Source organism: Bemisia tabaci, chromosome 2, assembly GCF_918797505.1.
Source record: "Bemisia tabaci chromosome 2, PGI_BMITA_v3".
Lineage (NCBI taxonomy): Eukaryota > Metazoa > Arthropoda > Insecta > Hemiptera > Aleyrodidae > Bemisia > Bemisia tabaci.
Genome location: NC_092794.1, coordinates 79,453,539 through 79,468,947, shown reverse-complemented (window position 1 = coordinate 79,468,947; position 15,409 = coordinate 79,453,539). Strand labels below are relative to the sequence as shown.

At 43.9% G+C, this 15,409-nt stretch overlaps 1 protein-coding gene across 4 annotated transcripts in view; it reads right to left on the bottom strand.

Annotated features, from left to right (window-relative positions):
* Nucleotides 1–15,409, bottom strand: part of LOC109035218 (transcriptional adapter 1) — a 94,360-nt gene that overhangs the window by 34,305 nt on the left and 44,646 nt on the right. For all 4 annotated transcript variants that reach the window (XM_072296375.1, XM_072296376.1, XM_019048779.2 and 1 more), the window contains exon 3: nt 312–348. In XM_072296375.1, the coding sequence (XP_072152476.1) occupies nt 312–348 (37 nt within the window). The remainder of the gene's footprint in view (nt 1–311; nt 349–15,409) is intronic.

The window sequence follows — 15,409 nt, the reverse complement described above, 5'->3', positions numbered from 1 at the left end:
CTAATGCTCATCAGCATGCGAAGTTTGAAAAGTTGTAACGCTTTCCGTAACACAGGATGCACAGTCTACGTGATTCAATGTCTTTGTGGCATAGCCATAAATCAAGCTGAGTTCACGGTCGTTCATATTCTACAGTCACATGGCTTTGTAATCTTCTGATGAGTTAAGGAATTACTCTTTTTAAGATCAATAAGAAGGCAAGATTTCGCAAGATGACACAAACTGTACTAACCATTAAAGAAAATATGCAAATTCACGTTAATTAGGAGTAACTTTGGTAAAGGTAAAAATCAGGAAGGTAAAAAACTTACCTGCATTTTAAACCACTGTTTCATCATACATAAGTACCTATAAAGGCAAAGAAAAAAAAAAACATTAGTTTGAAAAGCTATAGGTACAGGGTGTCCCAGAGCACCCGTACAAACGGGATCGAAGTTCCTGCGTCGAATGGTTTCCCGCAACCCGCCATACATAGCTAAGACGTTCTACCTAGAACGGTTTGCCGCAACCCGCCGTACACACTTATCAACGGCGGCACCGAGGAAATAGTTGCACTCCAGTTCTTGAATAGATAAATGCGTTTCCTCACGGATTCTACATCTCCTCCGCACGCGTTTGGCATGCTCCTGCGTTGTTGATTAAACCGAGAGATACCCGGAAACTATGACCGTAAATTTTATCGCATAAATCGGCTGCTCGATCCAAAATCGTGTTTGAGAGTGAGGATGATTCTGTTTCGGCGAGTGTCGCTGAGAAAAGATGGAGACCAGTGCCGTGGCGTGCTTTGCGATGTATCGATTGATCTGCCATTTAAACCAATGGAAAAGGATCGATAGACAGGGTGTTCGCAACGAACACCTTAATAATCGATTCTTTACCATAGCTTCAAATGGAGAGATGTCGATAGTCGATCATTCACGCCACGCCGCACTATGGTCCACAGACTGGATTTAACGGAACTTTATTCGAAAATGCACTGTACCGTTATAAAAGGTGTTGATTCTTATGTTTTTTGGGTCGCTGATTTCATTTTACATCTTAGTTTAACAAAATAGTAACATCCTGACCGAGAAACTTAACTTCAAATGTGATTTCTGGCGCTTTTAAGACTGAAGATTTTTTCCACCCTATTTTGACATGTATAAAAATAATAACAAAAGTGTCTCTCGGTCGTGATCAGATAATTTTCATGTATTTTTAGGCGGTAAATCCGAATATGACCTCCGTCTTGGTCCATCGCCCTTAAATTCTCCGGAAAAGCCGATTTTACCCAGAAAAATGGACATTTTTGGTGTTTTTGCGACCGTTGACCTGTGCAACATGTGGGTAAAATTTGTTCCAGGTACTAAATAGTACTATTTCGATGTATTTTGATCTACTGAGTCCGAAAATGACCTTTGTTTTTTCTTATCACCTCTCACTTTTCCGAAAAAGCGACTTTTTCCCGGGAAATGAGCAAATTTGACGTATTTTTGTTATAATTGCAATTCATGTTGATAAATTATACTGGACCCGTGGTAAAGCGATTCTGTCATGTATATTAAGCTGCTAAATCCAAATAGGACATAGGTTTTGGTTTATCACCCTCCAGTTCTCCGATAATGCCGATTTTTCCGCGCCTTTTGAGTAAAACCTTTCCCGGACTCTTGTGTTAAAAATACGGTTTAAAATTGATTTCTATGTTTGATATATCGATTCTTATGTATTTTGACTTGCTAAACCCGAATATGACATTAGATTTTTCCTATCACCCCTCATTATCCCGGAAAATTCAATTTTCCTCGGAGAACGAGCTTTTTCGGTATTTTTGCGCCAATTTTCCTATTCTATGGAGTTGTAGCGATTTTCCAAGTTCCTCTTTAGGTCTTCTCTGACGTCTTAAGAAACTTTCACCCGGAGTTCAATCTCAATTTGCCTCTTACAACCCCCCGTTTTCCTCCGAGTACGGAAAATCGTCGCAAAAATACCAAAAAAGCTCGTTCTCCGAGGAAAATTGAATTTTCCGGGATAATGAGGGGTGATAGGAAAAATCTAATGTCATATTCGGGTTTAGCAAGTCAAAATACATAAGAATCGATATATCAAACATATAGAAATCAATTTTAAACCGTATTTTTAACACAAGAGTCCGGGAAAGGTTTTACTCAAAAGGCGCGGAAAAATCGGCATTATCGGAGAACTGGAGGGTGATAAACCAAAACCTATGTCCTATTTGGATTTAGCAGCTTAATATACATGACAGAATCGCTTTAACCACGGGTCCAGTATAATTTATCAACATGAATTGCAATTATGACAAAAATACGTCAAATTTGCTCATTTTCCCGGGAAAAAGTCGCTTTTTCGGAAAAGTGAGAGGTGATAAGAAAAAACAAAGGTCATTTACGGACTCAGTAGATCATAATATGTCGGAATACTTTTATTTTGTACCTCGAAAAAATTTAACAGTCGCAAAAACGCCAAAAATGCATGGAATATTCCACATTTTGATGTACGGAGGTGCACTCCGAAAAAAATTGATTTCGACCGTTAGGGGCAAAAAGGTGCAATTTAAATTGGCATCATTTTAAACTTAAGGATATGTTGAACAAGATTTTTCAATCCGCAAAGCATTAACTAGAATTAAAAAAAAGTTAGAGCTTCCTAAAAATTACGAATTTCACTGATTTCTAGCATTTTTTGGCGTATGTTTGGAGCGTTCAAAAGCATACAAATTTCGGTTCAAAATAAATGAAACGGGGTGGAAAGGAAGTCCCTTGCCATCAGGTGGATCCATGTTGCCCAAAAATTTACATAGATGAGGCGTAACTCGGTAAAATAAACACCCTGTAACCCACCACCAAATGCGGCTCACAATCAGCTAATGAAGACCTGTCACGCGCTCTGTTGTTAGGGTCCGTCACAATCTTATAAATCATTATTAGTCGATGAAAACTTAGGTGACGATCCATGAGAGTATGTATTATAAAACTGTAGTGCCAAACTTTAATTTTTTCCACCCTCAAAATTTGACTAAAGTTCCGTTAAATAGGGTCTGTGGACCATAGTGCGCCGCACCACTGATAGAGACTGATCGTAGAGAGGGGGAGGGGCGCGCAAGAAATCTTAAGCGCCAAAGTATTTCAATGAACTGATTTTATTTGATCAGAAGCTTAGGCTGTCTGAATTTGCCGCTCTTTTCAAATGTTCAAAATTTTAAAGGACCACAAAACCTTAAACGTTCGAAACTGCGGCCATGATCTTTTTTACATAATAAACCATCAAATGCAATCGACAATATCTAACACAATTATGTAGTCATTAAATTGGCGTACTCATATATCTTAGGTTTTCTTTTATTTTCTGGGTTTTATTTTAAATTTATTATTTTTATTTTTATTTTGTTTAAGTCTTCATTGCCAATACAGATTTGCCGCTTTTATTTTCTAGGGGTAAAAGGTAAAAGTGGAATAGGAATATTAAATTTTCGGCGTCCTTCTTCATATCAAGGGAAAAACTTTGTGAGGTACTTTCCAGTTTTCAGTTTTCGAATTGAGAATTTAAAATGACAAGGGCCAAAAAAAAAAATCGGCGGAAACTGCGAGTCAATCCGATCCCCCTGCCAAATGTTATCCGCCCAAAGTTTATCTGGGGGATTTGCACCTTTATTTCATAAGCCCTTGTCCCACGATCAAATGAACTCATCAAATAGTCATCAAATGCAAGATGGCGACTGGTTTTCGCGCAAGTCTGCTATCAAAAGTTAGCGGGCCGTCAATGTTGATGAACCCGCCATCTTGCATTTGATGAGTTCATTTGATCGTGAGACGAGGGCTTTAGTGTAGGTTCGACGGCTCATAGATAGACCGTTTCTCTTTTTAGAAAGTCCTTAGAAACTCCACATGTGACACTTAAATCTTCATTTGCTCCCACGTGTTGGAGCCACCACGGGCCCCACCGGGGAGGGGGAGGGGTCTAATTCAATAAAACAATTTCATTAAAATGCGATGAGTCCGAAAGAGCTCCTATCTCCGAGCTACGGAATTAGCATCGAGTCCGAGTGCATCTTCTTGAAAATGTAATCGCGGAAGCGGCCTGTAAATTGACGGAGAGGTTGTATTACTCTCAACCCCCTGTCCCCCTTTTTTTTCGTTTCAGAGCGGGGGAAATCAGGAAATTCACCTTAAATGGTGCCCGAAAATCTGCCATACTTGACGAGGGTCCCTTAAGAAACACGACTAGTTATTAGAATACCAGAAATACATGACGACCGCTCACTTTGGGGCCAAAAGTATCCATAAAACCCCCGCTGCCCCCCTAAATTGCACTTTTGAGGGTCAAGGCGTTGTAGTATTTTTCCGTTGTTCGAGAATCGACGATGACTTCCACAGGATACTGCATTTTCGCAAATGAACTGATGAACGTCCGTGCCGATTCTTTCATTGAAAATGTCGTCCTTTGCCACGGGCCCCTTATTTTCCACGTTGACAAAGGAGAAACCCGGTAGCAATCGACTTAGTTCATGCCTGCAAGTAATGTCCAACTTGACGAGGACCCTTGAAAAATTGTGACCTGTCGGAGGACCACAATCCTGGGACTGCCGCCTACTTTAGAGACAACATCATCTATAAAACCGCCGCTGCCCCTCTGAATTTCCCGTGTGATTCTCTACAAATTCAAGGTTTTGTAGTCTTATTCCATTGCTCAGAGAATCTACGAGAACTGGTCCATCTCCTTAGAGTGGATGGCAGTCCAGGGATTGTGGTTCTTCGACTAGTCGACTCCGACTTATCATGGGTCATCTTCAAGTTGGACATTAAACTTTAGTCCTTTTCTCTCAGGTCTCACCTTTGTCGGCGTAGAAAATAGGGAAAAGAAATAAGATTTTTCATGTAAAAATGGGCGCGAACGATCCTCAGTTTATTTACGAAAGGGCCGTATCCGGCGGAAGCCCTCGTTGATTTTCCGAGCAACGGAATAAGACTACCAAACATTGAATTGGTTGAGAATCAAGAGTGAAATTTATGGGGGCAGCGTGGGTTTTATGGATGATTTCGTCCCTAAGTGGGCGGCAGTCCAGGGATTGCAGTCCTCCGACTAGTCACAACTTTTCAAGGGTCTTCTTCAGGTTTGACATTACTTTCGGGCATCATTTCGGTCTTTTTCTCCCGGGTCTCTCTTATGTCGGCGTAGAAAACAAGGGGAGATAGGTAGGGTGTCACTCATTTTTGAAATTTGAGGGAAGTTAATAAAATAAGGAACGTTTTTTCAAAAACAATTTTTTTACCGACCTCTCAAGCGCCCTAAAGGACGCACGTGTCAAAATTGGTATCTTGACAAAATCAGTGTCGTTTCACTACGGACATCATCCAAATTGCGGTGCTTTAGAAAAATAATTTCCATTTGGTCGCATCCGTAGCCGGAAAGTCGGCCAGTTGAGTCTGGCCGAAAGAACGGCCGGTTGAGGCGCGGTGACCACCCTCCGACGCGCCTCGTAGACCTTGCAGGGAACTCGAGCCTCTTGCTGCCGACACAGGGTTGCGAATAATTCATCCCAGCTGGAAATTAACCTAACCTAACTCTTCGGACCAAAATTTTGGTCATTTCACCGGATCTCTGAGGCTTTGGCCGTAAACTACCATTTTCAGGGGAAAGGTAAATCTGCTTACCAGGCGCATCTGTGGGTTCGGCTCATTTTAGCATTGTCGACCCAATTTCGCCGGTTATTCCTGAAGCTTACATCTTTCTTTCTCATACAGACAGCTTGACACATGTGTCTAAACCTCTTGTTTTCACTTTTTTAACGAAAGGATTAGTCTTCTTGAGGAAAAATATCCAAAACCATCGTTGAAGAGTTGCTTACAACCGTCCAGGACACTGTGTAGCCGGAGCTTTCATGTTTCAATCTCATTCTTGTCTTCAGTCCTCTTTTTGGACTAGAGAGTTGGGATCATGTTTTTTTTTTTTTTTTTTTAATGTTACGATTACGAACCAAAGGCGCCCTTTAGGGCGCTTGAGAGATCGATAAAAAAAATTTTAATTTTTTGGAGAAAATATTCCTTATTTTTTACATCTCATAGCACGTTTTGAGACCTGGGGAGCTCAAATTTTCTCAAATTTCAAAGATAAGGGACAATGCGGCTGAAATGGGTGGAAATAGGGGGGGGGGGGGGACGGCCCTCCACACAATTCTGCTCGGCCCCTTCCAAAAAAAATCAAGAGCTCAAGATACTAATTAGTCTTGAGGTAAAAGGCATAGGGAATGTAATAAAACCTAACAGTGTTACGTTTTGAATAAACTAAAACCCACAGTAAGATATGATGTGTTTAAAACAAGTCAGCACTATTACTGTCATCTGTAAACCCCAAAAAACCCAAAAACTTGGGTGAAGAGACGCCGGGCAAGTCACCATCCTCTTGCCAAAAACCTCCAAAAACTCCTCCTCGTTCCCCTCTTCAGTGGAAGAAGAAAATATTATCACTCTACGACAGCTTCCTAACAAAAACTCCGGGAGGTTACATACAGGCTGCTAGCCCCTCATCGGACCAAAACGCACACCGTACCATTTTTTCCTAGTAGGTATATGCCTCCAAAGTACATGAAATGACTCCTTGAGGGGCGGGCAAGTTTTATTGAGATTCACGTCGTCTTCCGAAAATGAGCTAAAATTTTTACTACGAAGAAGAAGAAAATCGACTTATCATTCTTTCCATACACGGTACGTATGTCAATGCGAGGCACCAGGAACGCCTTCCAAAATTATTGATGCAACCCGCACGACTCCGAAGTCAGCGAGCGGAAACTTTCTTGAAGCGTCTCCTAAGATTTTCCCCCCGCAACAATCCCCTTCGAAAATGAATGATGCAACAAGCGCGTCCTGTATGACCGCGAAAGCTCCTCAGATGAGTAGTCTTTTGGTCTGGTCAGAAAAATATTCAAACTTTATTTTTCGTCTTCTCTTCTCATTTCCCGCATTGACGGAGGCGAAATTTTTTGGAAAGCATGACGCGCCCGGCAACAATGCTCTCACCGAGGATCAACCTGTAGATTGGACACAGGGATTTGCGTCTACATCTTGCAGTATTTTTGAAGTTTCAAAGCCACCAATAAAACTGAGATATTAATTTCTGCATTTCTGCCAACTTGTAAATCTACTGAAGAATCTGAAACATTCAATTGAGCACATCTGCAGTCCGTCTTAGCATCGTTTATGATGGAATGAAAAAGATCGTCCTTCACTTAGCTAGGTCTGACTCGTTTACATGTTCGTTCAAATTTTCATTTTGTCACACTGCTGAAAAAGATTTAGGAGCAGATGTTGGAACTCACTTCATAGACTTCCAAAGAAACAGTACCGTCTTTGTTGTACAAGTATTCCTTAACGATCATTCATAGTGGAAGGCCACATTCTATTCGCACTTTTTTTTTACGCATTGTTGCCGGGCGCGTCATGCTTTCCAAAAAATTTCGCCTCCGTCAATGCGGGAAATGAGAAGAGAAGACGAAAAATAAAGTTTGAATATTTTTCTGACCAGACCAAAAGACTACTCATCTGAGGAGCTTTCGCGGTCATACAGGACGCGCTTGTTGCATCATTCATTTTCGAAGGGGATTGTTGCGGGGGGAAAATCTTAGGAGACGCTTCAAGAAAGTTTCCGCTCGCTGACTTCGGAGTCGTGCGGGTTGCATCAATAATTTTGGAAGGCGTTCCTGGTGCCTCGCATTGACATACGTACCGTGTATGGAAAGAATGATAAGTCGATTTTCTTCTTCTTCGTAGTAAAAATTTTAGCTCATTTTCGGAAGACGACGTGAATCTCAATAAAACTTGCCCGCCCCTCAAGGAGTCATTTCATGTACTTTGGAGGCATATACCTACTAGGAAAAAATGGTACGGTGTGCGTTTTGGTCCGATGAGGGGCTAGCAGCCTGTATGTAACCTCCCGGAGTTTTTGTTAGGAAGCTGTCGTAGAGTGATAATATTTTCTTCTTCCACTGAAGAGGGGAACGAGGAGGAGTTTTTGGAGGTTTTTGGCAAGAGGATGGTGACTTGCCCGGCGTCTCTTCACCCAAGTTTTTGGGTTTTTTGGGGTTTATATCATGACATTTTTGAAAGGCGAAAATTCTTTTGAATTGAAAGAAATCGGCGCAATTTAATTTTAGCATGGAGAGAAGTTTCAGGTTGAAAACGAGGTTAGTTAAAACCCGCCTGAAGATCGTATTTTGACTAAATTGTACGTCCTTTTGTACGTACATGAATCGTGAGGATTTTTCAGGTTTTTTTAGTAGTTAGCATGATAGCGAGGGGATTTCTTAATTCCTTTTAGAACCTCCCTAAGTATGTCTGTTCCAATAATTTTCACGTAAATGATCCGGCGTAGTGTACCTATGTCGTATACCTATAGATGGAAGGAACACTTCTTAATTGAAATTTATTACTGTAAATTAAAGAAAATAAACTGTAAACTTTCCATGCAGTGTAGGAAAATTGGAAATTTACATATCTTCCCAATACTTAGTTGGAAACCAATAATTCTCCTGTCTGGTTCAAAAATCGGCATTCATTGACAAGAACGAATGAGAAAATATCTTAATGAATCTACAGGTGGAATAATGACCATTTCTTTGAATGAAATCAGAAATTGACTTCAATGTTTTGTTCCACTACGCTACTTGTGTTGAATGATGAAATGCGCTAGTATGCATGACACTGCGAGCATATGAGGGGTATGCAGAATAATTATTATTTTCTTTACATTTTTCTGGTACGTTAATATGTGCCTACCCAAGTAGGTACGTAAATCTGATAGGTCATAAGTAAGGTATTTCCATGTCACTTTAGCTGGTTTATCTTGTTGCTCTGTTCTGTTGTAAACCATTGCCCAGGATCCACCAACGAGGAGGTAGTGACACGCTGGATCCCAATCATGCTGGGCTGTTGCCTGTTTGAGACATTCACCTGACACGAGCGGTATATAACAGTTTCCATAAAAATCGATACACAGTATCCCTTATGAGTTTCAATGGGATCGAGGAAGCCCTCATAAGTAATTCCTTGCGTCTCATTCAACAATGTAGCTTGCAAGGCATACTTGAGCTGTAGGAGCCATTGCAGAATAATACTCAATTATCTTTCTATGCAAAGACGCTACAAAAGAGGAAATTTATTTGGGGCAGATTGTACCTCGGTATCTCAAGAAAAAGGGTTGATACATGAACTTGTCGTTTTGGAAAGGCATCGTAGTCAGTTGTATTAGTCAGAGTGTCTCCCAGCAGAAAGTGGTTGTTTGTTTATGTTTGCGTAATACGTAATAATGCATGTTTAGCCTTTCGACTTAATAGGTTTCTGAAAAAAGGAATGGTTAAGTATTTATGTTACCCATTGGCCATGGATCATCAGGAGGCAGCTGCTATAAGCAAGCGGTGAGGACGGGGATTCGGTAAGAAACGAGGGAATGCATACGCTTCCCGGTCGACCTATCTTCCCGAAGCAGTTATGACCTTAGTTGCATAAGAAATAGTGTGCATAACAGGTCACAGACTATTCGGGGGTCACTCGACAGAGACCACACGGTGTTCAGTCAGCCGATCTCATCTACAACTTTTTATAAAAAAAAATTCACTCATACAACCGCTTTTTAAGCTAGTTTTTGAGGTTTAATTCTGTCTTGAAGACGGAGCAAACCTTTTGTAGACTAAGATGTAGGAGAGTTTACCGCAATGCGGGGTCCACTTGTAAGGAGAGACGTTCGCGTCATCGGTGAGAAGAAATTGTCTGCCAACTTGAACAACTGCCGTGTAATGACCGGAATGCTCATCTTCTCCTTGATGCCTTACATCGGCGTGCAATTTATAATGATCAGACTCACTGAAAGTGAGCTTCTTCGACGGTAAATTCACCATCCGGAACTCGGAGTCTTTGACGTAAATGCCTCTGCTGATCTCCTTTGCGCGGTTGATTTGCACAATAAATAGATCGCTTGGATTTCGTATGAGTGTCCGAGAGACACACTTTCCTGGACAAGCTCTATTCTCGATAACAACAGAGCAGGCAGGGTCATCATCTGACGGTTGGGACCACTCTGCAAGGCTGTCGATCAGTTCGGAAATCATTTTTTTCTCCCCTTTAATGGGCAGAGGCAGTATGTTTTCGACGGATGGAATTTCCCGCAAGACATTGCACGAAGTACATTTTAACTGGAGTGTCTGTGTGAACTTTGTCTTTTCGAACAAAATAGAGTTTTGCCGGATCAAGCTACTCATGAATTCTCGAACGCATTGTTGTTGAGGGGCTGTAAACATGTCGTCCGTTGCCTCTCGGATCGGCCACGAGGAAAGTGTTGTCCCTCTGTAATTTTGATACTGGGAGGCAATCCTTTTTAAAGGCGTATCGTTTGAATCATCCAACAAGGCGGACCTCAACGGCTCGTAGCTGAGCAAGGACTGTAACGTCGCGTTCGCGTAGCAGGAGACCAATCTTCCGCTCTCCGGTTTGTTCTCAAATCGGGGCCATATAGCAGACATCGTGGTATTATCCTCGGCTACGGCGGTTCTCACTTCCAACGACGGCGCAGGTGGACCGTCCAACAGAAGTCGTCTGGGAGGTGCTTTGGCAGCACCAGGACATTGAGGCAATGCAGGTGGCCTTGATTCGCCGTGAGCGACTGATTTTTTCGGCCTCCTTCCTAGATTACTCGGATCCAATCGACGGTAAAACAGAAGATGGGCGCCGACGCTGCTCGAAGGCCAGTTCTTTTGAGTAACGTTATCATCGTCGGCCGAGATGAACTTTTTCCCGGACACTATGACTGCCGAGCAGTGGCCAGATTGTATGTCGGAACCGTTGTGAAATAATGCTGCGTGGAGTCTGTAACGGTGATTGCCTACAGTTAGAGTATCCGTCTGAAGACCAGGCGAACGCAGCTTGGTGTTCTTCCCCAGCTGACCGTTCGACTCCTGTTTCCAAAGCGGCATCTCCAGAACGAGTAGGTCCTTCAGATCTTGCAATTCGAACCGTTGAACCTCTCTCAGTTTTTGACATTTTGAACATGGGGAATCGTTGATGTCTGACCATGAGAGGAGGTTAGTCATTACGTTGGCGACCTTGAATTTACTTTGATCAGTGGCCCGTAAGTGAAAGATGTATTCCTCGAATACTTCGACACTCCTTGCACTGCAAGATTTGCACCTTTTGTCACGAACTACTTTAAACTTGGTCATTTCCTGCATAGTGGTACTTCTGTTGAGTAGAGCGTTCACAAAAGCAGCTGGATTCTGCTCCTCTTTGCTGGCAAATGGATCGCCTACTTCTTGACGCAAATTTTCAGCCGATAGTGTCACTTTAGACCGAAACTGATACTGTTTGGCTAGAGTCGACAGAGCAGATTCGCCGTCCGCTCGGCGTAGGGCGTTCCTCAACGGTTCACAGCTTAACAAGCACTGCAGAGCAGCGTTGGCATAGCTTGAATTTTCGTCCCCTTTTTCGAACGCGGGCCACAGAGAAGCGGCAGTACCCGCTCGCACCGGGGACGGCGGGCCGCCGTAGATGTTCGCAGATGCTCCTTTGCAGGGTGCCCACCTGTCATCTGGGATCCGTTTGGCTTTATTAACCGTCGATACTGTCCGGAGCGGACCTGCGTCTCTCAGGTGTGGAGTCATGGCCCGCAGTCTGTTGTACTCACGGATCGCCGTCGGGTCCGCTTTGATTTGTGATGGATCAATGTTGATTATGTGCAAGCCTTCCAAAGTCTTTACCCTCGACAAGGCGACATAGCTTTGACCGCAGGTGAAAATACGATTTCCGATGTCCGTAGTACAAGAATCGAGGCTAAGGCCTTGACTCTTGTGAATCGATATACCGTAGGCAACCGCGATAGGAAACTGTTTCCTGTGAACGTAGACACCGGTTATGAGCTCGAATTTTTTTGAGTCCGGCTCCAGTTCGAGGATACCGAGGTCCATCTGCAAGAGTAAGCTACTGGGACGCTTGTTGAGATCATATTTTATTGTTAGGAGGGTCCCAGTTGCACCGTTCACGAATTTTTTGGTCATATCTAAATTCTTCTTCAATATGATTTTAGCACCCTCCTTGACAACTATCACTTTTTCCAGTCCGGCCGTTCTCGAGCAATCCTCCTCGAGATCTCTTAACCGCTTTTGAGCTCTGTTCCTCTCCGTTAGCTTGCATTCTATGGAATCTTCGGCGATCAGAAGCACTTCCTCACTGGAGATGTGAGTGGAAAGGATCGACTCGTTCAGAGCTCGACACATATCTAGCACAGGCAAACAGCAGATCGCGTTGTGCCCCTGTTGCTCCACGACGAACCTGGCCACCTCTTTCAATCTGTTATCAGGGTCGGGATTTTTAAAGGAAATTTGACGGCTGCGGAGGGTCTTCAGATCCTCTTCGGAGCAGTAACCGAGACGGGTATTGGCCAATAGTTCGCAAAAGCTTGGATCGGTGCGTTGGCGCATGTTGATTTGCAATTCATCGTAATCAGTGAAATACTCAGTCCAAAGGTTGATACTGCACAGAGAATTGAAATGCTTCTGCCTCTGTTGAGTTGTTAGGTTCATGTACACCGGACGACCCTTGACGGGACTCAACTGGAGCAGGTCCCCGGTGGTGAAAATATTCAGACCTCCCATAGGGGCTCTATCGTGCGAGTCGAAAATTTCGGAAAGTCTCAAGTGAACCATCATGAAATTGACATTGGAAACCATCGATATTTCATCGATGATGAGAAGCACCACATCCTTCAACGCAATTCGCAACACTTCAAGGACGGTGTCGGAAAGTCGGGCGTACTTCAAAGTATCGCCATGTTCTACGGGTAACTGGAGGAGGGCATGCAACGTCTGACCGTTGATATGTGAAGCAGCCATTCCAGTTGGCGCACAGACGGCAACTTTCTTTCCCAGGTTTTGTGCTACCCACAGAATGAGAGATTTAGTGAGAAAAGATTTGCCTGTTCCGCCAACGCCGGAAGTGAACCCTCGCACTGGTTTCTGGACATCGTCAGGGTCGTCAGGCTTGCATTGGACGTAGTGCGTTAGTCGAGTTTTTAAAAACTCATAAACTCTGCGTTGATCGGTGTTCAATTGTGACTCCAACGCCGACAAGTCCTCGGTGATAGCCCTGGCTGCAGCGTGAAATTCTTCCATTGCTTCCTCCGCTGCTTCACGCCTGAAGGCATTATCTTCAGGGCCGAGGAGATCGTCCTGATCGTCCGGCTGTGCATCTCCGAGTTGCTTGGACTTCGCATCGATCAACTCCGTTACGGCTTCATGAGCGGCAAGAATGTCTGAGAGTTTCTCATGGTACTTCATTGCATCTTGTAAATCATTTTTCTGCGCGTCAAAAGCCTCCGCGTACGTTTCATGAGATGACTTCAGTTCCTCCAACTTTCGCCACGGTTTGAAAAGCAAGAGCAAACTGTAGAAGTATTGCTCCGGTCTCTGCTTAGGATCGGTCTTGTAGTGCTGCACTATGTGAGGGCGGGATCTTTGACGGACAAATTTGTCCCCGTAGCGATAGTAGACTACCGTCGGGTCTCTGGTAGGTTCTTTATTAATGATATCCCAACTTCTAGCGTAGTCGTAAAGGCACACCGTCTCCATTGGGTCAGGTCTCCGCGGATAATGAGTGTCGACCAGTGACGGACAGAACACGTCGGTGGAATCCGGAGGCAACTGCTCGATCTCCTTCTTGGTCTTCACTTTTCTACTGCGGAAAAGACTGACATCGACGAACACGAAAGTTGTGTTCGGATCGGTTTGGAAGAGGGGTGTGCTCAGCAAGGTATCAGCTGCCTCCAAGGCGCCGCATTCCCGATTGGCTAGGGCCCTGACTCCGTAGTTCCAAAGACGACTGGGCAAGCCTCTGGTGCTGCTGATGTCATCGAATACGTCGGTCATATTACTCTTCTCTGCTTTGGTTTGATACTTCGAGATATATTTGCCGATTATGGCAGAGGTTTCTCCGATGTACTGTATGTCGATGTTTCCGGTCCAGACGAGTAGAATAGCAGCGTTGTAATCGTTCACTCGTACCTCACCTTCGAGTCGCGGCAAATCGTACAGTCTGGTTCTCGTGCACAGGTTTCTTCTGCCGGCTACAGCAGTAGGAACGTCGCGCAAGATGAATTCCTTCGTTATCGCACGAGGAAAATCAAAGCGGCAAACTTTCTTAATTCCAGTTTTTGTCTTTTTGGGCCTCATACAGTAACTGTTACATTTGTGCTGTTGATACTTCATTACCCTGTCGTATATTGTGGGAAAAGTTTTTTTGTCAGGTATGGAGCACGTTATCCGATCCTGAATGAATTTAACGACATCTTCACTGCACGCTTTACCCAGCACTGGCGCGTCTTTCACCCACAGGAGACAGTGATAATGTGGGGTGCCTCTACCTTGGTATTCTAGGCGTACGGTGTAATGCTCGACAATTCCCAGCGGTCCCCCGCCGGGTACTGTCAAAAAATCCAACATTGCTTTGTGTTTTTGGGCATAGAAACGTGAAACGGATAAGGGTTCGGAAGCGATAAGGGTTGGTAATGATTTTCCCTCCGCTGCAGTGCCTTCCAGTTCCTTTAAATATGCTTCCAGCTCTTTGTCATCATAGTCAGCAGGAGCGTAGGTGAAGAAGAAAGTTGCAGGCCCGTAAGCGTCGATCATCGACAGAATTTGGCTCCTAGGTCTCTTCCAGTACTCTTCGGTATTCCTGACTCGCTGAAAGACACTGGATAGATCCTTCTCAAATTCTCCTGCGGCCACGGAATCGAGAAATTCAGCAGCTGTTGTAGTGTGACGGGTAGTGTTGAGCACCTGGTAAATACCTGCAGCCAGCTGCCGATTAGTCGCCTGATTCAAGCAGTAAAACAGGTATTGTATGTTTTTACGGAACTGCGGTTGACGAAGGAGAAGCCTGGATTTAACGAAATCTGTAAACTGCACAGGGACCTCTCTGTCCTCGTGGAAAGAGTTCTTCCCGTACGGGTACAGATCAGGAAAACACATTGCGTCCAGTTTATTAGTTCTTGAGTCCAGACTCGACTCCTGAACTTTCAGCAATTGGAACATATCTTTCGCGAGCCTGTTCTCTCGTTTCTCGTAGACAGGAAATATGGTGTAAGGTGCGTAAAACTCATCTTCCTTGTCACGTTGAGTCAACATTGCGGCAATCTGCTGACACCGCGAAAGAGAATCGTTCTGATCAGGGTCGGACCTTGTAAGTCTTTCAGGAGGAGCGGCTGTACCAACCACAGGCTCACGATCTCTCTTCGAAGCTTCCTCGTCATTGGAAATGATCATTTCGTCACAGGCAACATACGAATCAACTGGAATCTGGACGCATCCACCTTCCGGGCCTGAGTTGACATTATTTTCAACGGCCTTATCTGTTTCCATGGCGGGATCGTGAGTCTCTGG